Consider the following 21,307-nt stretch of genomic DNA (forward strand, 5'->3'; position numbering starts at 1 on the left):
TAGAGATAATTTAAAGTATACGGGTGTATGTACATAGGTAATATGCAAATACTATGCTATTTTATATAAGGGACTTGAGCATCTGTGGATTGTGGTATGGGGGGTGGGGGGGCACATCCCAGAGATACAATTATACTATTTTCAATCTGGGGAGCAAGAGAGAATTTCTCAGAAATCTTCTGTGAGTATTCCATGAGACTGAAATAACTAGGTCTTAGTGGTTTACCAGGTTCATAAAAGTAACTACTTGGCTATGCAGAACTGGTTTGGCCATTCTCCCATCAGGCCTAATCAAGGCACTGGAGTTTGTAGCTATGCCCTAAATAATAGCTCCCTACCAGCTTACAGGACTGTCACATCCTTCCTTTCACTTTTGTCTCTTGCCCAGCTCCTCCTCATCTGAAGAAACAGTGAATAATTTCTCAAACTTAAATTTAAAATTGTTTTTAACTTAGGAGCAATTTAAAAAAATTTTCTCTCTTCTCCCTCTGACTCAGGTTCCAAGGATCAGAGGTTTATTTCTCTTTCAGTTGAAAAACTGGAAAAACAGTGTGGTGTTTACTTTAAAATAAATGCATGCACTGTCTGTCAGGCCAGCCTCCTTGAAATGCATGGCCCACCCACCAGAACACTCTATCCTCATGGAAGAGGGAGGGAGGTGGTGCAGCCCTCGTGACTAACCTATCTGTTCTTGGAACATAAAGTGCAGTAACTACCCTCTGCTTATAAGATTTTTAAATAAATAGGGAGCTGTTTGCTTTTTCTCCCTCTCTCATTTTTTTTTTTTAATCTGGGAGACACACATGGGGAAAGAAAACAGACACGCATAGAAAACGAAGAGCAGAAGCAAAAAGCTTTTCAAAGGTACTTCATTTTTCACAGTGCTCTGGGTACAGCAATTCTCTAACCACCTCCTGTGCATATAGAAATGAGTAAATATGTGGATGGTGGTGAGAGCCAGGGTTCTCGCGTGGAAAGGAGGAAAGTTAGGAAGAACTCTGTGAGGTTGAATTAGAATTGGAGATTTCAGCATAAACTCATCACCTTGAATATATAGACACAAAATAGATATTTATGTGTGTGTGTGTATACATAAAGTCTCTCAGGAAAAATGAAGGCTCAAGAGCCAAGAAAGTTTTGAAGAAAAGGAGCAGTGAGGGGACTTCCCTGGTGGTCCAGTGGTAAAGAATCCACCTTCCAATGCAGGGGACACAGGTTCAATCCCTGGTCGGGGAACTAAGATCCCACATTCCGCGGGGCAACAAAGCCTGCACGCCAGAGCTCGCGCGCCTCAACAAGAGAGCCCGCATGCCACAAACTACAGAGCCCACACGTTCTGGACCCCCACACACCACAACTAGAGAGAAGCCCGAGTGCAGCAACGAAGAGACAGTGTGCCACAACGAAAGATCTCGCATGCCTCAACGAAGATTCCGCATGCTGCAACTAAGACCCAACGAAGATCCCGCATGCTGCAGCCAAAAAAATTAAAACTAAAAACAAAAAGCAGTGAGAAGAGGTATGTCCAATCTGATACTGGCACTCCATCCAGTGAAAACAGTGACACCGTAAAACCCATAAGGAAAAATACAACTAGATCCTTGGCCTACACCATACACCAAAAAAAACTCCAGATTGATTCAAGGGTTAAACGTTTAAAAACTAAATAAAGAAAACCAGCACAAGTGTTAGTGTAAGGAAGGTATCTAACTGTATTTTTTCCCAAGTGGTAACTCAGTGGTTCTAAGACTTGAACCGGCATCAGAGTGCCTGGAGCATTTGTTAAAACACACATTGCTGGGCCCCATCCCCAGGTTTTCTGATTCTGTAGGACTGGGAGACGGCCTGAGAATTTATGTTTCTAATATGTTTCCAGGTGACGCCTATGCTGCTGATCTGGACACCACACTTTGAAAACCACTGGTCCCAATTTGTTCACCTTTCTTTACTGATTTTAAATGCCACCTTTATCACATAGTAAATTCTATCTATGTTGGAGGATGTTTGGAAAAACATATATGATGGGGACTTGTCAAAAGGATACAGGAACAAGCTTGAAGAGGCACCCACTGGCCAAACCAGGGATAATTTGAGCATCAAAATAATGGCAGTAATAAATTATAACCCATGCATAAAATAAGAATCCATGAGTTGAGACTAATAATACATACCTACATAAAGGAAAAAGAAAAGCTCTTCCTTGCAGCATTATGCCAACTTATAAATGTAGAAGAAATGACTAAATTGGAAAAAAATTTTGCGACCATCAGAATATTAACTGATTCAGACAAAAATTAATGAATGCAAAAACTAGTAGGTGAAGGTGTGATGAGGAACAGATATCTACATAGTCTCAAAGTATGGTATCTCCCCATAGAAAACTTCTTAGTTATAAAGAGAAAATAGTCATTTTACAGTGGAGAACCTGGCAGACACAACCCTAACCCAATGGTCAAAGTTCACATCATCAATAATGAAACAAGCTGAGTTGTGTGCCCCCTGATCTGACACTCTGAGAAGGACGCTTCTGGAATGCTCCTGCCAAAAATGTGTAGTACTCTGAATCCAAACTGAGGAGATTCTACAAAAAGACAGCCTGAACTCTTTAACCATGACAGTGTCATCAAAGACAAAAATAGGCTGAGGAACTAACCCCAGATTTAAGGACAACCAAATGTAATGCACAATCTTGCATGGGATCCTGGAAATCACCTGAAGTGCATTTTTGCAACAATTAGAAAATACGAATTATATAACAATACTGTAAAAATGTTAGATTTCTTGATTCGGTTCATTTATAGTGGTTAGGCAAGAAAATATCCTTCTTAGGAAATACACAGTTAAATATTCAGGGACAAAGATGTATAAGATTTATAACTTAAAATGATTCAGCAAATCACCATACATGCATATACAGACATACAGATGATGTTAAGGCAAATGCATCAAAATATCACCACATGGATGAAGAGTATAGGGGAGTTTTTTGTCCTAGCCTTGTAACTTGTCTCTGAATTTGAAATTATTTTAAAATAAAGAAGTTTGGATTTTTTTTTTAATCTACTTCAAGCCATATTTCCCTCCTTGAAAGCAGGACAATCTGGTAGTGCCAAGGTCTGCAGCGTTGTTGAGTCCAACTACCAGAGAGGAGAGCTACAAGAGAAAAGTGGGTCTCAGCTCCTATCTGCTACCAAGCTAGAAAGAAATGAAGATCATCCAGTGGGCAGGTATGGATGAAACATATGCTGGTGACTACTGGGGAATAGGGATTATGTTTGAAAATGCCTCTAATAAAAAGGTTTTTAAAAATCGGTATTCAGGGTACTTCCCTGGTGGCCCAGTGGCTAAGACTCCGTGCTCCCAATGGATGGGGCTGGGGTTCGATCCCTGGTCAGGGAACTAGATCCCACCTGCCACAACTAAGAGTTCACACGCCGCAACTAAAGATTTTGCAGGCAGCAACGAAGATCCCACGTGCTGCAACTAAGACCCAGTGCAGACAAAAAAATAAATAAATAAATAAAATTTAAATTGGTATTCATTCAATTTTTAAAAAAATAAATTTTATTATTATTTTTCTTTTTATTTTTTAAAGCATTGGTTCTTGCTTTGGGGACTTAACATTTTTTTTAAGATTTATTTATTTATTTATTTATTTTTTGTGGTACGCGGGCCTCTCACTGTTGTGGCCTCTCCTGTTGCGGAGCACAGGCTCCGGACACTCAGGCTCAGCGGCCATGGCTCACGGGCCCAGCCGCTCCACAGCATGTGGGATCCTCCCGGACCGGGGCACAGACCCATGTCCCCTGCAACGGCAGGCGGACTCTCAACCACTGCGCCACCAGGGAAGCCCTTATTTTTATTTTTATTTTATTTATTTATTCTTTATTTTTTGGCTGCGTCGGGTCTTAGGTGCGGTACACAGGATCTTCATTGCAGCATGCGGGATTTTTTGTTGCAGCTCGCGGGCTTGTCTCTAGTTGTGGCATGTGGGTTTTCTCTCTCTAGTTGTGGTGCATGGCCTCTGTAGTTTGCAGCATGCAGGCCCTCTAGTTGTGGCATGCAGGCTCAGTAGTTGTGGCGCGTGGGCTTAGTTGCCCCACAGCATGTGGGATCTTAGTTCCCCGACCAGAGATCGAACCCCTGTTCCCTGCATTGGAAGGCAGATTCTTTACCACTGGACCACCAGGGAAGTCCCCAAAAAATAAATTAAAAAAAAAAAAGCAATAGTCAAACTCAAAAGCTGGCTTCCACACAGAGATGACTAGAACCATCCTTAAGAGCCAAACCAGGACTTTTGGTCAAGCCCTCTGTGCAGCCACAGCCAGGTCAATGTCCCTGCGGAGTCAGACAAGGCTGACCATTACGTAACTGCCAGACTTGAGTAAAACCATCCACTGCAGCATCCCTCGGCCAGGGGGAGGCAGGAAACATCAGCTGGGTCTCCCAGTCAACCTCCAAGTCCACCCAGGGGAAAACAAGGGAGCAAATGAAAGAATGAATTATGTCCCATGGAGCAGAAAAACACCAGGTGGAGCAACCACTACCCATCACTCCCTTTCCCAGGAAAAGTGGTTTCAGGAAGACCCGGCCACAATGAGAGGAGTCACCTCACCTACTGTAACCCACTACCCTATGAAACCGTATTCATACTTAGACACCACTCTGGAAACATTTCCCGTCCAGCAGCTCCCCAAGGAGAGCAGGCTCCAAGACCATGGTGCTGAAAAATGTCTCATGTTAATAATGGCCTCCCCACTCCACACCCGCAAAGCTTTTGCATTTGTCCAGTCTTAGAACTCTCTCTTGGAACAACCTCAGGGCTGCCTCCCATTTAGGCAAGGAGGTCCCATATCAGGAAACTGGGTCTCTGATGTCCACCTCTGGGATTTGTACCTCCCAATCTTTGGGAAGGAAAGTATCAGAGGAGACAGAATAATAACTACCATTACTACTACTACTACTACTATAGTACGAACATGTGTCACATACTGTTGTTAGCTCACTTAATCTCAAAACAATATTTTACAGACAAGGAAACAGAAGCACTGAGAAGTTAAGTGTCTGATGTACAAAGCTGGTGGAATCAGGATTCAAACCCCGGGAGTCCGACTCCAGAGTCTACATGTTCTTAACCACTTCTCTACATGACAGATTTGCAATCATCAGAAACAGCCTTGCTCTGTACAGAAGGCTTTAGGAAACACAGCCAGAATGTTATCTATATTGTCATCCTAGATTTGTTTTTCTAAGAAAAAGCAGCCCACTGCCCAAATTTTCCATCAGATTCGGATCTGATGTGCCTCACTATTCAACCCAGCCACACGCTCAAAGTCCTAAGGTTGGCGTCAGCAAGAGCAGTAGAAGCTGCAGCCACTGCCACAAGCAACACAGCCCCTGGGAGCCACAGGAAACATCCTCCTGAATCACTCTGGGCTCAAAGAGAAAATCACAGGAGCAATTACAAAAAAGGGGCAGAGCACAGCAAAATGTAGGGGATGGCAAATTGGTTCTCCACCAGCCAGTCTCTACTAAAGCTCAACATACACCCACCCTATGAAACAAGTCCCCAAGATAGAGAGAGAGAGATAGACACATAGATAGATTTAACAGAAGTGTATGTCTGTGTCTTCCAAAATACATGGATAAGAATGTTCACAGCAGCTTTGCTCATGATGGCTAAAAACTGGAACTAACCCAAATGTCTACCAACAGGAGATGAGACAAATAAATTGTGGTATATTCATACAATAGGATACCATACCCCAGTAAAAAAAACAAACTCTCATTACATGCAAAAGCACAGATGAATTTCACAGATATAATGAAGAGCCAGGCATGAGAAAACATATTGATTTCACTGATACAAAATTCAAGAATAGGCAAAACTAATCAATAGTGATCAATAGTGATAAAATTCAGAACAGCTGTTATCTCAGGGCAGGGCAAGCAAGGGACATGGGGAAATTTCTGGGGTTCTGGGAATGTTCTATGTCTTGATCTGAGTGGTGATTACACAGATGTGAACACATGTAAATATTCATTGAGCTGTCTCACTTAATTAAGATTTGTGCACTTTTCTTTAACAGAAAAAATTTTGAATACCAAGTGGGGTAAAAATCAAAGACAAATTTAAAGCAAGAATGTTTTTATTATTAAATAAGACAGGACAAAAATAAATGCACTAAGCTTTCAACTCAAAAAGCTATAAATGAAAAAAAAAGCTATAAATGACTGACTTGAATAAATAAAGCAAAAAGATGAAAAAGGTTAACAAAGTTAAAAATAGAAATTAACATTAGAAAACATGGTATAATTGATAAATAAGTCCAAGTAGTTGTCCTGTAAAAAATAAATTAAAAGCCAAAAGTTAAAACAAAAATGTTTATGCCAGTCAAGAAAAAAAAATGGGGAAAAAACACACAAATACCAACATTTTTAAATGAGAAAAATTAGAAACATTTAAAAAAATGAGAATGCTATCTCAAATCTTTATAGTAATAATTTGAATATCTCATGAAACAGTTTTCTCAGAAAATATGAATTAACAAAATTGACACAAGATAAATCAGAAAAGCTGAACAAACCAATCATTATGGGGAAAAAACTGAAAAAGTCATCAAAGAATTATTTCAGAGAAAGCTGCCAGACCTAGTTGGTTTTATGGGTGAGCTCTTTCCTGCACTCATGGAACAGATAATTCCCATGTTATAGAGTCTATTCCAGAAGTTGGAAAGCACTTCAATTTACTTTATAAAATTAGCCTAGCCTTGATTCCAAAGCTGACAAAAATAGTACAAAACTACAAACAAATGTCACTTATGAATTAGATGGAAAATCCCCAAATAAAATATGAACATGTAATTCTAAAAAATTTTTCAAGGAATAATCTACCATGAGCAATTAGGTATATTCTAGAAATTCTAAGGTTGTTACTACAAGAAAATTAATATAATACATTGAAAGGAGAAACATCATATAATTATCCCAATGGTTGCTTAAAAGCTATTTGCTGCATGCTGCAACTAAAAGATATCGCATGCCACAACTAAGACCCGATGCAGCCAAATTAATAAATAAGTAAATATTTTTAAAAAGATAAAATAAAAACTATTTGCTCAAAATTCAACCCTTATCCTGATTTTTTTAAAAAGACAACAATGATTAGTAAACCAAGAAGACAGGTTACCAACTAATACCCAACCTGACACCTAAAGAAGTCACTATAAGCTTGGTTATTAGGGGAGAATGCCCACTCCATCACCACTAAAACAGGAAGTTGTATACAAAGCAACTAACAAAGAAAAAGAAGTAAAATTATCTCCTAAGATGATCAAAATTATAGATCTTAGAAACCACATAAACGTCTACCAAGAAAATCCAAAAGAAACTGTTGAAAACCTATACTAAGAATTCAGCAAGTGACTGATTATATAAAAGAAAATACAGAAACTAATAGTTATATACCAACAACACTAAGTTAGAAGACATAATAGAAAAAGATCCCACTGAAAATAATATCAAAGCTTCTTTAAAAACTAAAAGAATCTATCTGAAGATAACTTCAAAATGATTTGAGTGAATTTAGAGACATTCCATGTTCCTGGTATGAAAATTCTCCATAAAGAAACTCTACATATGATAGATTCCAAAAAAATCTCAAGGGATTGGGGGTAGGAGAATAGGAAGAGGGGAGAACCTGACAAAATAATTTAAAATTCATGTGATGGTGTCATCCATGCAAAGAAAAGAGGCAGGAAGATTTTGAAAACAAGAGAAACTTGAACTGTCAGATATTAAAAACATAACATAATGTTATACTAGCTGAGACAGAGTGATTTGAAAAGGCTGATAAAAAACAACAATGAATGGAAAGTCCCCAAATAGGCCAAAATATACATATGTTTTTAATATATGCTTAAGGTAGCAACTCAGATCACTGGGGATATAGATAGGTTATTTAATAAGTAGTGCTAAAGTAATCGGTTAACTATTTAGGAAAAATTAAATTAGATCCCTACTCACACTGTACACAAAAATAAATTCATTTGGATGAAGAATTAAATTAAAAAAATAAAATCACAATGAACTAGGGGAAAATAGAGGTGATCATTTACCTGATCTCAGAATAAAGGAAAGCCTTCCAAAACATAAAAGAAAAGGCTGAAAATATAAAAGGTAACAGACTTGACTACAGAAAGTTTAAAACATCTGTATGGAAAAAAGAAAAAAAAAAGCCTGAAAAATTAAAATGCAAATGAAAAACTGGGAAAACACAAATTACAAGACAAAGAATAACAGCCTTAACATATAAAGAGCTCTCTCAAAACCAAAAGAGAAAAATGTACATTTCAGTGTAAAAATGAGCAAAGGACATTAATAAGGCAATAAACACACTTCTAAAAACATTCAGTCTCCTTGAGTAAATTACAGCTTTAAAAAAGGTGGAGTGGAGGTGGGGGGGACTTCAAAGACATAACCACCAAATGCAATGAGGGGACGTTGCCCAAATCCAGGTTGGGGCAAACCAACTGTAAAACAACACTTTGAGATAGATGGTGAAATCGAATATGAACTGGGTATTAGGTGATAATGAGGAATTCATGTAAATATTGCCAGGTGTGATAATGGTACAGTAATTATGTAAAACAATCCCTTTTTTAATGAGATGCATGCTGAACAATCTAGGATAAAAGGTTGAAACACCTGTAATTTACTTTAAATACTGCAACCAAAAAGAAATAAATGAAGCAGGGCTTCCCTGGTGGCGCAGTGGTTGAGAGTCCGCCTGCCGATGCAGGGGATACAGGTTTGTGCCCTGGTCCCGGGGGGGAGAGGCCGCAACGGGAGAGGGCACAACAGTGAGAGGCCCGCGTACCGCAAAAAAAAAAAAAAAAAAGAAATAGATGAAGCAAATCTGACAAAATATTAATTATAAAATACGCTAAAAAAATATATATATATATATTTTATATATATATATATATTTTTTGACAAATAAATCCAATAAATGCCAAAGTGCAATAGAAACCAGCCATCTCGGCTACAGCTGATGGAAGGATAAATGGGTAGAACTTTTCTGGAGGGTAATCTGGCAATATGTGTCCAAAACCTTGAAAAATGTTTAAATCCAGCAAGTCTATGTTCAATAATTTAATACACATTTTTTTTTTTTTTTTTTTTTTTTTTTTTTTTGCGGTACGCGGGCCTCTCACTGTTGTGGCCACTCCCGTTGCAGAGCACAGGCTCCGGACGCGCAGGCTCAGCGGCCATGGCTCACGGGCCCAGCCGCTCCGCGGCATGTGGGATCTTCCCAGACCGGGGCACGAACCCGTATCCCCTGCATCGGCAGGCGGACTCTCAACCACTGCGCCACCAGGGAAGCCCAATACACATTTTTAACAATTGGTACAAAGATTTGTAAACTTATAAGTTTATCAAAATAGCATTATTTGTGACTGTGTAATACTGAAAACTACCCAAATGTTCAACCTTAAATTTTCACACGGCCATCTGATAAGACTACTACCAGACAGTCATCAAAAACTGACTTTTGAGGAACAATTAAATATTTTATGGTACAACAGCTATGGAAAACAGTATGGCGGTTCCTCAAAAAATTAAAATAGAATTACCATGTGATGCAGCTATTCTACTTCTGAATATATATCCAAAAGAATTGAAAGCAGGGACTTGAAGAGATATTTGGACACCCATGTTCACAACAGCACTGTTCACTACAGGCAAAAAGTAGAAGCAACCCAAATATCCTTGGATGGATTAATGGATCAACAAAATGCGGCATACAATGGAATATTATTCGGCATTAAAAAGGTGATTCTGGGGACTTCCCTGGTGGCACAGTGGTTAAGAATCCGCCTGCCAATGCAAGGGACACGGGTTTGAGCCCTTGTCTGGGAAGATCCCACATGCCGCAGAGCAACTAAGCCCATGCGCCACAACTACTGAGGCTACGCTCTAGAGCCCAAGAGCCACAACTACTGAGCCCACGTGCCACAACTACTGAAGCCCGCGCGCCTAGAGCCCGTGCTCTGCAACAAGAGAAGCCACCACAATGAGAAGCCCACGCACCGCAACAAAGACCCAATGCAGCCATAAATAAATAAATAAATAGATGGATAGATAGATAGATAGATATTTTTTTTTTTTTTTTTTTTTTTTGCTTTATCACAAATTTAATCAGTTATATGTATACATATGTTCCCATATCCCCTCCCTTTTGCGTCTCCCTCCCACCCTCCCTATCCCACCCCTCCAGGCGGTCACAAAGCACCGAGCTGATCTCCCTGTGCTATGCGGCTGCTTCCCACTAGCTATCTACCTTACGTTTGGTAGTGTATATATGTCCATGCCGCTCTTTCACTTTGTCACAGCTTACCCTTCCCCCTCCCCATATCCTCAAGTCCATTCTCTAGTAGGTCTGTGTCTTTATTCCTGTCTTACCCCTATGTTCTTCATGACCTTTTTTTTTCTTAAATTCCATATATATGTGTCAGCATACAGTATTTGTCTTTCTCTTTCTGACTTACTTCACTCTGTATGACAGACTCTAGGTCCATCCACCTCATTACAAATAGTTCAATTTCATTTCTTTTTATGGCTGAGTAATATTCCATTGTATGTATGTGCCACATCTTCTTTACCCATTCATCCGATGATGGACACTTAGGTTGTTTCCATCTCCGGGCTATTGTAAATAGGGCTGCTATGAACATTTTGGTACATGTCTCTTTTTGAATTATGGTTTTCTCAGGGTATATGCCCAGTAGTGGGATTGCAGGGTCATATGGTAGTTCTATTTGTAGTTTTTTAAGGAACCTCCATACCGTTCTCCATAGTGGCTGTACCAATTCACATTCCCACCAGCAGTGCAAGAGTGTTCCCTTTTTTCCACACCCTCTCCAGCATTTATTGTTTCTAGATTTTTTGATGATGGCCATTCTGACTGGCGTGAGATGATATCTCATTGTAGTTTTGATTTGCATTTCTCTAATTAGTAAAGATGTTGAGCATCCTTTCATGTGTTTGTTGGCAGTCTGTATATCTTCTGTGGAGAAATGTCTATTTAGGTCTTCTGCCCATTTTTGGATTGGGTTGTTTGTTTTTTTGTTATTGAGCTGCATGAGCTGCTTATAAATTTTGGAGATTAATCCTTTGTCAGTTGCTTCATTTGCAAATATTTTCTCCCATTCTGAGGGTTGTCTTTTGGTCTTGTTTATGGTTTCCTTTGCTGTGCAAAAGCTTTTAAGTTTCATTAGGTCCCATGTGTTTATTTTTGTCTTTATTTCCATTTCTCTAGGAGGTGGGTCAAAAAGGATCTTGCTGTGATTTATGTCATAGAGTGTTCTGCCTATGTTTTCCTCTAAGAGTTTGATAGTGTCTGGCCTTACATTTAGGTCTTTAATCCATTTTGAGCTTATTTTTGTGTATGGTGTTAGGGAGTGATCGAATCTCATACTTTTACATGTCCCTGTCCAGTTTTCCCAACACCACTTATTGAAGAGACTGTCCTTTCTCCACTGTACATTCCTGCCTCCTTTATCAAAGATAAGGTGACCATATGTCCGTGGGTTTATCTCTGGGCTTTCTATCCTGTTCCATTGATCTATCTTTCTGTTTCTGTGCCAGTACCATACTGTCTTGATTACTGCAGCTTTGTAGTATAGTCTGAAGTCAGGGAGCCTGATTCCTCCAGCTCCATTTTTCGTTCTCAAGATTGCTTTGGCTATTCGGGGTCTTTTGTGTTTCCATACAAATTGTGAAATTTTTTGTTCTAGTTCTGTGAAAAATGCCAGTGGTATTTTGATAGGGATTGCATTGAATCTGTAGATTGCTTTGGGTAGTAGAGTCATTTTCACAATGTTGATTCTTCCAATCCAAGAACATGGTACATCTCTCCATCTATTTGTATCATCTTTAATTTCTTTCATCAGTGTCTTATAATTTTCTGCATACAGGTCTTTTGTCTCCTTAGGTAGGTTTATTCCTAGATATTTTATTCTTTTTGTTGCAATGGTAAATGGGAGTGTTTCCTTGATTTCACTTTCAGATTTTTCATCATTAGTATATAGGAATGCCAGAGATTTCTGTGCATTAATTTTGTATCCTGCAACTTTACCAAATTCATTGATGAGCTCTAGTAGTTTTCTGGTAGCATCTTTAGGATTCTCTATGTATAGTATCATGTCATCTGCAAACAGTGACAGCTTTACTTCTTCTTTTCCAATTTGGATTCCTTTTATTTGCTTTTCTTCTCTGATTGCTGTGGCTAAAACTTCCAAAACTATGTTGAATAAGAGTGGTGAGAGTGGGCAACCTTGTCTTGTTCCTGATCTTAGTGGAAATGGTTTCAGTTTTTCACCATTGAGGACGATGCTGGCTGTGGGTTTGTCATATATGGCCTTTATTATGTTGAGGAAAGTTCCCTCTATGCCTACTTTCTGCAGGGTTTTTATCATGAATGGGTGTTGAATTTTGTCGAAAGCTTTCTCTGCATCTATTGAGATGATCATATGGTTTTTCTCCTTCAATTTGTTAATATGGTGTATCACGTTGATTGATTTGCGTATATTGAAGAATCCTTGCATTCCTGGGATAAACCCCACTTGATCATGGTGTATGATCCTTTTAATGTGCTGTTGGATTCTGTTTGCTAGTATTTTGTTGAGGATTTTTGCATCTATGTTCATCAGTGATATTGGCCTGTAGTTTTCTTTCTTTGTGACATCCTTGTCTGGTTTTGGTATCAAGGTGATGGTGGCCTCGTAGAATGAGTTTGGGAGTGTTCCTCCCTCTGCTATATTTTGGAAGAGTTTGAGAAGGATAGGCGTTAGCTCTTCTCTAAATGCTTGATAGAATTCGCCTGTGAAGCCATCTGGTCCTGGGCTTTTGTTTGTTGGAAGATTTTTTATCACAGTTTCAATTTCAGTGCTTGTGATTGGTCTGTTCATATGTTCTATTTCTTCCTGATTCAGTCTTGGCAGGTTGTGCATTTCTAAGAATTTGTCCATTTCTTCCAGGTTGTCCATTTTATTGGCATAGAGTTGCTTATAGTAATCTCTCACGATCTTTCGTATTTCTGCAGTGTCAGTTGTTACTTCTCCTTTTTCATTTCTAATTCTATTGATTTGAGTCTTCTCCCTTTTTTTCTTGATGAGTCTGGCTAATGGTTTATCAATTTTGTTTATCTTCTCAAAGAACCAGCTTTTAGTTTTATTGATCTTTGCTATTGTTTCCTTCATTTCTTTTTCATTTATTTCTGATCTGATTTTTATGATTTCTTTCCTTCTGCTAACTTTGGGATGTTTTTGTTCTTCTTTCTCTAATTGCTTTAGGTGCAAGGTTAGGTTGTTTAGTCGAGATATTTCCTGTTTCTTAAGGTGGGATTGTATTGCTATAAACTTCCCTCTTAGAACTGCTTTTGCTGCATCCCATAGGTTTTGGGTCGTCGTGTCTCCATTGTCATTTGTTTCTAGGTATTTTTTTATTTCCTCTTTGATTTCTTCAGTGATCACTTCGTTATTAAGTAATGTATTGTTTAGCCTCCATGTGTTTGTATTTTTTATAGCTCTTTTCCTGTAATTGATATCTAGTCTCATAGCATTGTGGTCAGAAAAGATACTTGATACAATTTCAATTTTCTTAAATTTACCAAGGCTTGATTTGTGACCCAAGATATGATCTATCCTGGAGAATGTTCCATGAGCACTTGAGAAAAATGTGTATTCTGTTGTTTTTGGATGGAATGTCCTATAAATATCAATTAAGTCCATCTTGTTTAATGTATCATTTAAAGCTTGTGTTTCCTTATTTATTTTCATTTTGGATGATCTGTCCATTGGTGAAAGTGGGGTGTTAAAGTCCCCTACTATGATTGTGTTACTGTCGATTTCTCCTTTTATGGCTGTTAGTGTTTGCCTTATGTATTGAGGTGCTCCTATGTTGGGTGCATAAATATTTACAATTGTTATATCTTCTTCTTGGATCGATCCCTTGATCATTATGTAGTGTCCTTCTTTGTCTCTTCTAGTAGTCTTTATTTTAAAGTCTATTTTGTCTGATATGAGAATTGCTACTCCAGCTTTCTTTTGGTTTCCATTTGCATGGAATATCTTTTTCCATCCCCTTACTTTCAGTCTGTATGTGTCTCTAGGTCTGAAGTGGGTCTCTTGTAGACAGCATATATATGGGTCTTGTTTTTGTATCCATTCAGCCAATCTGTGTCTTTTGGTGGGAGCGTTTAGTCCATTTACATTTAAGGTAATTATCGATATGTATGTTCCTATTCCCATTTTCTTAATTGTTTTGGGTTCGTTATTGTAGGTCTTTTCCTTCTGTTGTGTTTCTTGCCTAGAGAAGTTCCTTTAGCATTTGTTGTAAAGCTGGTTTGGTGGTGCTGAACTCTCTCAGCTTTTGCTTGTCTGTAAAGGTTTTAATTTCTCCATCAAATCTGAATGAGATCCTTGCTGGGTAGAGTAATCTTGGTTGCAGGTTTCTCTCCTTCATCACTTTAATTATGTCCTGCCACTCCCTTCTGGCTTGTAGAGTTTCTGCTGAGAGATCAGCTGTTATCCTGATGGGGATTCCCTTGTGTGTTATTTGTTGTTTTTGCCTTGCTGCTTTTAATATGATTTCTTTGTGTTTAATTTTTGACAGTTTGATTAATATGTGTCTTGGCGTATTTCTCCTTGGATTTATTCTGTATGGGACTCTCTGTGCTTCTTGGACTTGATTAACTATTTCCTTTCCCATATTAGGGAAGTTTTCAACTATAATCTCTTCAAATATTTTCTCAGTCCCTTTCTTTTTCTCTTCTTCTTCTGGAACCCCTATAATTCGAATGTTGGTGCGTTTAATGTTGTCCCAGAGGTCTCTGAGACTGTCCTCTGTTCTTTTCATTCTTTTCTCTTTATTTTGCTCTGCATTAGTTATTTCCACTATTTTATCTTCCACCTCACTTATCCGTTCTTCTGCCTCAGTTATTCTGCTATTGATCCCATCTAGAGTATTTTTCATTTCATTTATTGTGTTTTTAATCGATGCTTGATTCATCTTTAGTTCTACTAGGTCCTTGTTAACTGTTTCTTGCATTTTGTCTATTCTATTTCCAAGATTTTGGATCATCTTTACTATCATTATTCTGAATTCTTTTTCAGATAGACTGCCTATTACCTCTTCATTTGTTAGGTCTGGTGGGTTTTTATCTTGCTCCTTCTCCTGCTGTGTGTTTTTCTGTCTTCTCATTTTGCTTATGTTACTGTGTTTGGGGTCTCCTTTTTGCCGGCTGCAGGTTCGTAGTTCCTGTTGTTTTTGGTGTCTGTCCCCAGTGGCTAAGGTTGGTTTAGTGGGTTGTGTAGGTTTCCTGGTCGAGGGGACTAGTGCCTGTGTTCTGGTGGATGAGGCTGGATCTTGTCTTTCTGGTGGGCAGGTCCACGTCTGGTGGTGTGTTTTGGGGTGTCTGCAGACTTTTTATGATTTTAGGCCACCTCTCTGCTAATGGGTGGCGTTGTGTTCCTGTCTTGCTAGTTGTTTGGCATAGGGTGTCCAGCACTGTAGCTTGCTGGTCGTTGAGTGAAGCTGGGTGCTGGTGTTGAGATGGAGATCTCTGGAAGATTTTCGCCGTTTGATATTATGTGGAGCTGGGAGGTCTCTTGTGGACCAGTGTCCTGAAGTTGGCTCTCCCACCTCAGAGGCACAGTACTGACTCCTGGCTCCTCAATTTGGGATGATTTGTTGTCTATTCATGTATTCCACAGATGCAGGGTACATCAAGTTGATTGTGGAGCTTTAATCCGCTGCTTCTGAGGCTGCTGGGAGAGGTTTCCCTTTCTCTTCTTTGTTCTCACAGCTCCCGGGTCTCAGCTTTGGATTTGGCCCCGCCTCTGCGTGTAGGTCGCCGGAGGGCGTCTGTTCTTCGCTCAGACAGGAAAGGGTTAAAGGAGCAGCCTCTTCGGGAACTCTGGCTCACTCAGGCCGGGCGGGAGGGAGGGGCACGGAGTGCGGGGCGAGCCTGCAGCGGCAGAGGTCGGCGTGACGTTGCACCAGCCCGAGGCGCGCCGTGCGTTCTCCCAGGGAAGCCGCCCCTGGATCCCGGGACCCCGGCAGTGGCGGGCTGCTCAGGCTCCCGGAAGGGCGGTGTGGACAGTGACCTGCGCTCGCACACGGGCTTCTTGGCGGCGGCAGCAGCAGCCCCAGCGTCCCACGCCCGTCACTGGGCTCCGCGCTTTCAGTCGCGACTCGCGCCCGTCTGTGGAGCCCCTTTAAGCAGCGCTCTTAATCCCCTCTCCTCGCGCAGCAGGAAACCAAGAGGGAAGAACAAGTCTCTTGCCTCTTCGGCAGCTCCAGAGTTTTCCCGGACTCCCTCCCGGCTAGCTGTGGCACATTAGCCCCCTTCAGGCTGAGTTCTCGCCGCCAGCCCCAGTCCTCTCCCTGCGCTCTGACCGAAGCCCAAGCCTCAGCTTCCAGCGCCGCCCGCCCCGGCGGGCGAGCAGACAAGCCTCTCGGGCTGGTGAGTGCCGCTCGGCACCGATCCTCTGTGCGGGAATCTCTCCGCTTTGCCCTACCCAGGTATGTGGGGAGTTTCTTGCCTTTTGGGAGGTCTGGGGTCTTCTGCCAGCGTTCAGTAGGTGTTCTGTAGGAGTTGTTCCACGTGTAGCTGTATTTCTGGTGTATCCGTGAGGAGGAAGGTGATCTCCGCGTCTTACTCTTCCGCCATCTTACCCGGAAGTCTCGATAGATATTTTTTAAAAGGTGATTCTGGGAATTCCCCGGTGGTCCAGCGGTTAGGACTCCGTGCTTTCCCTGCTGAGGACCCAGGTTCAATCCCTGGTCAGGTAACTAAGATCCCACAAGCCGTGCAGTGTGGCCAAAATAAAATAAAATAAAATTTAAAAAGAAAGAAAAAAAAGGTGATTCTGATACGTACCACGTGAAAGAGGCTTAAGGACATTATGCTGAGTGAAAGAAGCCAGACACAAAAGGGTAAATACTGTATGATGCCACTCATATGCAGTACCTAAGTAAGCAGATTCATAGGGACAGAGAGTTGAATGGTGTGGGTTGAGAGAAGGGAGGGAGTTACTGTTTAATGGGCACAGAGTTTGCGTTTAGCAAGATGAAAAGTCCTGGAGATGGATGGAGGTGATGGTTTCAGAATCCTGTCAATGTACTTAATGCCACTGAACTGTACATTTAAAAATGGTTAAGACGGTAAGTTTTACGTTATGTGTTTTTTTTATCACAATTAAAAATAAAGGTATAGTAATACATTTTAAAGAGAAAATGCATGTTGCAAAATAATAAGTTCATGTATGATCTCAATTTTGTTTCACTGATGTCTTAAATATTAATACACTGCACACAGGGAAAAAAAGCTCAGAAAGGCATATATCAAAATGTTAACAATAATTATCACTAGGTACTGTGCTTCCAGGAGAATTTTATTTTCTTTGTGTGTCTGTGTGCTTTGTGTGATTCCCAATTTTTCAACCATTACTTTTGTAATTGAAAGCAAAAGTATGCCAACTGGACAAATGAAAAAGGAGAGAAAAGGACACTCATGTCACTTGCTGATCCTAATGTGAGAATGCCCACAAGTCTATTTCTAAATGATATAGTAAATATAATCCTCCTTGAGAATCAAATTATAAAAGGCAGGCTAGCATTTGGGAAAATAAAGACCGACTCAGAAGACAGAGCAGCGGGGTGTTCCCTGCAGAATTAGGATAGAGGCAGATCCTCATTTCAGACGATTCCCGAGTCCAGAGTGGGTTCAACACATCAATGTGTGCCCGGCAGAAAGGAAAAGACCGGGGGAGCCTCACACACCACTCAAGAGGCCCATCAGAAAGGACAGGCTCAGAAAGGAAAGACTCTTGAATCAAGCAGCACTCTCCCTGGGACTCAGGGCTCCCCACCCTCACATCTCTCTTAAACTAAATCCATGTTCAGAAAATATTTGCTAGACAGCACACATCAAGAAAAGAAGGAGCCTTTCTTTCTGTGGCATTCCCTCGCCACATCTGGTACTGCTCTGAATAGAGGCTTTATGAGGGAGGATCCAGATACCTCAGCCACGGGTTACTCCACTGACCACAAACAGCAATAAACAGACGTGAGGATTTAGGTTTCCGTGCGGCTGAGGCATGCTGAATAATCATGATAGAGCTTCCACTGCATTCCAACAACCAGGAAATGTTTATCAAGCGCCTTCTAAGCACAGGGCACCATTTGTAACACCATTCCACGCAGACAGGCAGGCACACATGTACACACCCACCCACAGACGAAGCTCCTTTGTTGTGTTTGAGGGATCAGACTAGGAAAGTAATGATTTAGGCTGGAGGCATTTGACAGTTTGATTTTACACGTCACACATCAGGATCAGGAAAAGAGGGGCAGAGGGAAAGCATGCATCCCTGAGGAAGGATCAAGGGGGAGACATCAGGGCATCCCACCACTAGGGGCCCTGGGCCAAGGGGCTGAGGTCCGCAGTAGAGGCAGAGAGTAGCTCTCAGCCTTCCTAGAACTCCACGGACCACATGCACGGGGAGTACAGTAACTGCAGCCTCTGGTCCTGGAAGAGACTGCATCAGCAGGTTTATCCACCATGTGAGAGACATCCACGCCTTCACCTTCTTTTCCCCACCCCCACAAATGAATGACGTCAGGTACCCCTTCCTTGTACGTACTTTTGCCCCCATTGTTCTTCAGGACATTGGAGAGGTTGACAGAGGCGGTGCCTAGCAGTTCATTTCTCAAGGTGTGGCAGCTCCAGACCTTCAAATCTAAATGACTCTGGGCCGTGACATTCCTGGAAAACAAATACTTGCTTCGTCATATCCAAGCAGATCAGTCACTCCTGTAACTTAGAAGAAAACAGAGAAACTACACTGCTGACATCTTGAAGGTGGGGGGAACCCCAAAGAGGAAGACACTCACATATACCCTTTCCCCTGCAGAGCTGACCCTGTAACCATCTAGCTAACAATGAACACTCTGTGAGCTCGATGATGTAGAAACACCTGAAGAGAAGGTGCCTCAGGTACCAAAGGCGGAAGGACTAGAGGCTGCTACAGGAAACCTGGATCTCCCACAACCCCTTCCTCTATTCCCCCGGGGGGCTGCATTCGGAGAGAAGGGGTTTTCTCTTACAAAATGATGATCTCGTTCCAGAGAAGCTCGGAGCTCCCAATTCGCTTCCCAGTCTTCTTGGTCTCACTGGGGAGTCCATCCACTGCCACTTCCACAAACGAGTTAATTCGAGGTTGACGACTATGCACCTTGGGCTTTGCTGACACCACTGGACAGGAAAGACAGAAGAAGTCAAGGATGAGTCAGAGGGCTCCCAGCTGCCCCCATGTGGCAGATGTTCTCCCTCTTTTTTGTTGTTTCTTTTAAAAAAGAAATTTTGTCTTTTCCTCATTTAAAAAGACTTCTTTTTTAACGTGAGGATATAAAAAGAGCGTAAGAAAAGAAGCATAAGAAAAAAAAAATCACTCCTAACCCGAAAACACTGGGATAATTATCATTAAGATGTTGGTAAATACAGACTTTCTAGACTTTCATCTTTTATGTCTCCAATTCTTTAAAAATTCCTCTCCCCCCAAAATCCATTTTAAAAAGCTGCAACATAAGCCCATTACAAGCATACACCATAATTTAGTCAACTATTCTTTCATTGTTGAATAGATTGCTTCCAATGTTTGGCTCGGGGAAAATGACCACAAATGTATATAGTATTTGCATGCATTTCTGAGTATTCTTCCAAAGGATATGAACATTTTTTAAAGTTCTTAAACTGCTCAGTTCCTTTCTAAACCCACGCAGACACCTATCAGCACTATAGGAATATATCCATTTCACCAAACACTGCATAGCATGGAGTACTATGTTTTTTTCACCCTTTGCAAATCATGTAGGTAAAAAAAAAAATAGTATAAAGATAATAGTTAAGAGTTAATGAGCACTTATTACAGATACTGTGCTATGCACACATTATCTAACCAAATCCTTACAATGAGGCAGGAAATACATCATCACTCCATTTCACCCAAGAGGAAACAAGCTTGGGGAAGCTAGGTCAATGCCCCAGGCTACACATCCAGGGAGCTTCGAACCACAATGTGCACCCGGCAGCCTGACTCCACACCATGTTATATGCCATTTCCAGACTTTGCTTATTTGTTCTAATGCTTTTTTTCAATTACTAGTCAGATTGAATAGTTTTTCCATGTACTTGTTAATCATCTGCATTTCCTCTTCTGTTCATTTCGTTCATGTGGCAGCATTTCTGATGTTTACACGGCACCAGCAAGCGAAGGGCTCAGCACCAACTAAGCAAGCATACACCCAGGGCTGGATGCTAGACAAGCTCCTTTTGTAGCATTTATCAGCCATGGTGGAAACTCCAGATCACAAGGACAAAACCCATCTGGATGGTTTCTACCCTATGCCCCAAATCAGAGCATATAACTGACGTTCCTTACCCATGATGACAAGACTGCCTGAACCTGAGTTCCCATCAAGAGTTAGCAAACCTCTCCCTCCTAGACCCTTCTGAGGGATGACAGTCCTATAAGGGTCCACAACTTGGCAAAGGGCAAAGCCACCTCTGATTGTTTTTTAGCAATACGTGTCTTCCCCAGGACCAAAAGAACACTAGAGAGAAAGTCAAGGAACAACAGCAACAAAAGCTGTCGTAAAGATTAAGAAGCAACAAGGGTTGGTACTAGGAAAAAAGGTTGTAGAGCTGGGAAATGTGGCCCAGAGCGGGAAAATGAAAATACTACACACGTAGACCAAGGTTAACTGAGGCCACCTGGTGGTGTGAGAGCAGCTCTGCAGGCAGACCCTTAAATGTAAAAATAAAGATAAAAAATAGGGACTAGTTATAGAGTCCTACCATTCTGAGCTAGACAGTTTCTTTGAAATCAACAAGTTCAAACCCTTTATTTAATAGTTGGGCCAACTAAGATCCAGGGAGGTGAGACATATCCAAAATCACGGAGCTAGTCAAAGGCAGTGCTAAGCCTGGAACCAAGCCTCCCAGCTCCCCGGCCGACTCTTTGAACTTTTCCATCATGTTTCCTTTTTGGTCCTTGTTTTTTTGGTATCTACTTAAAAAAAAATCTTTTTTTAATATAATTTCAGACTTTTAGAAAAGTTGCAAGACTAATACAAAGAATTCTTATTAACCCTTCACCGGGGACTTCCCTGGTAGTCCAGTGGTAGAGAATCCCCCTTCCAATTCAGGGGATGTGGGTTCAATCCTTGGTCAGGGAAGTAA

General features: G+C 40.9%; 1 protein-coding gene across 1 annotated transcript in view; it reads right to left on the minus strand.

The window, feature by feature from the left end:
- Nucleotides 1–21,307, minus strand: part of WWP2 (WW domain containing E3 ubiquitin protein ligase 2) — a 128,472-nt gene that overhangs the window by 102,876 nt on the left and 4,289 nt on the right. The window contains exons 2-3 of the mRNA XM_079723710.1: nucleotides 19,174–19,321; nucleotides 18,711–18,832 (exon numbers count right to left, since the gene is read on the minus strand). Coding sequence (XP_079579836.1) covers nucleotides 18,711–18,832; nucleotides 19,174–19,321 — 270 coding nt within the window. The remainder of the gene's footprint in view (nucleotides 1–18,710; nucleotides 18,833–19,173; nucleotides 19,322–21,307) is intronic.

The sequence above is a fragment of the Hyperoodon ampullatus genome (assembly GCF_949752795.1).
Source record: "Hyperoodon ampullatus genome assembly, chromosome: 18".
Taxonomy (NCBI): domain Eukaryota; kingdom Metazoa; phylum Chordata; class Mammalia; order Artiodactyla; family Ziphiidae; genus Hyperoodon; species Hyperoodon ampullatus.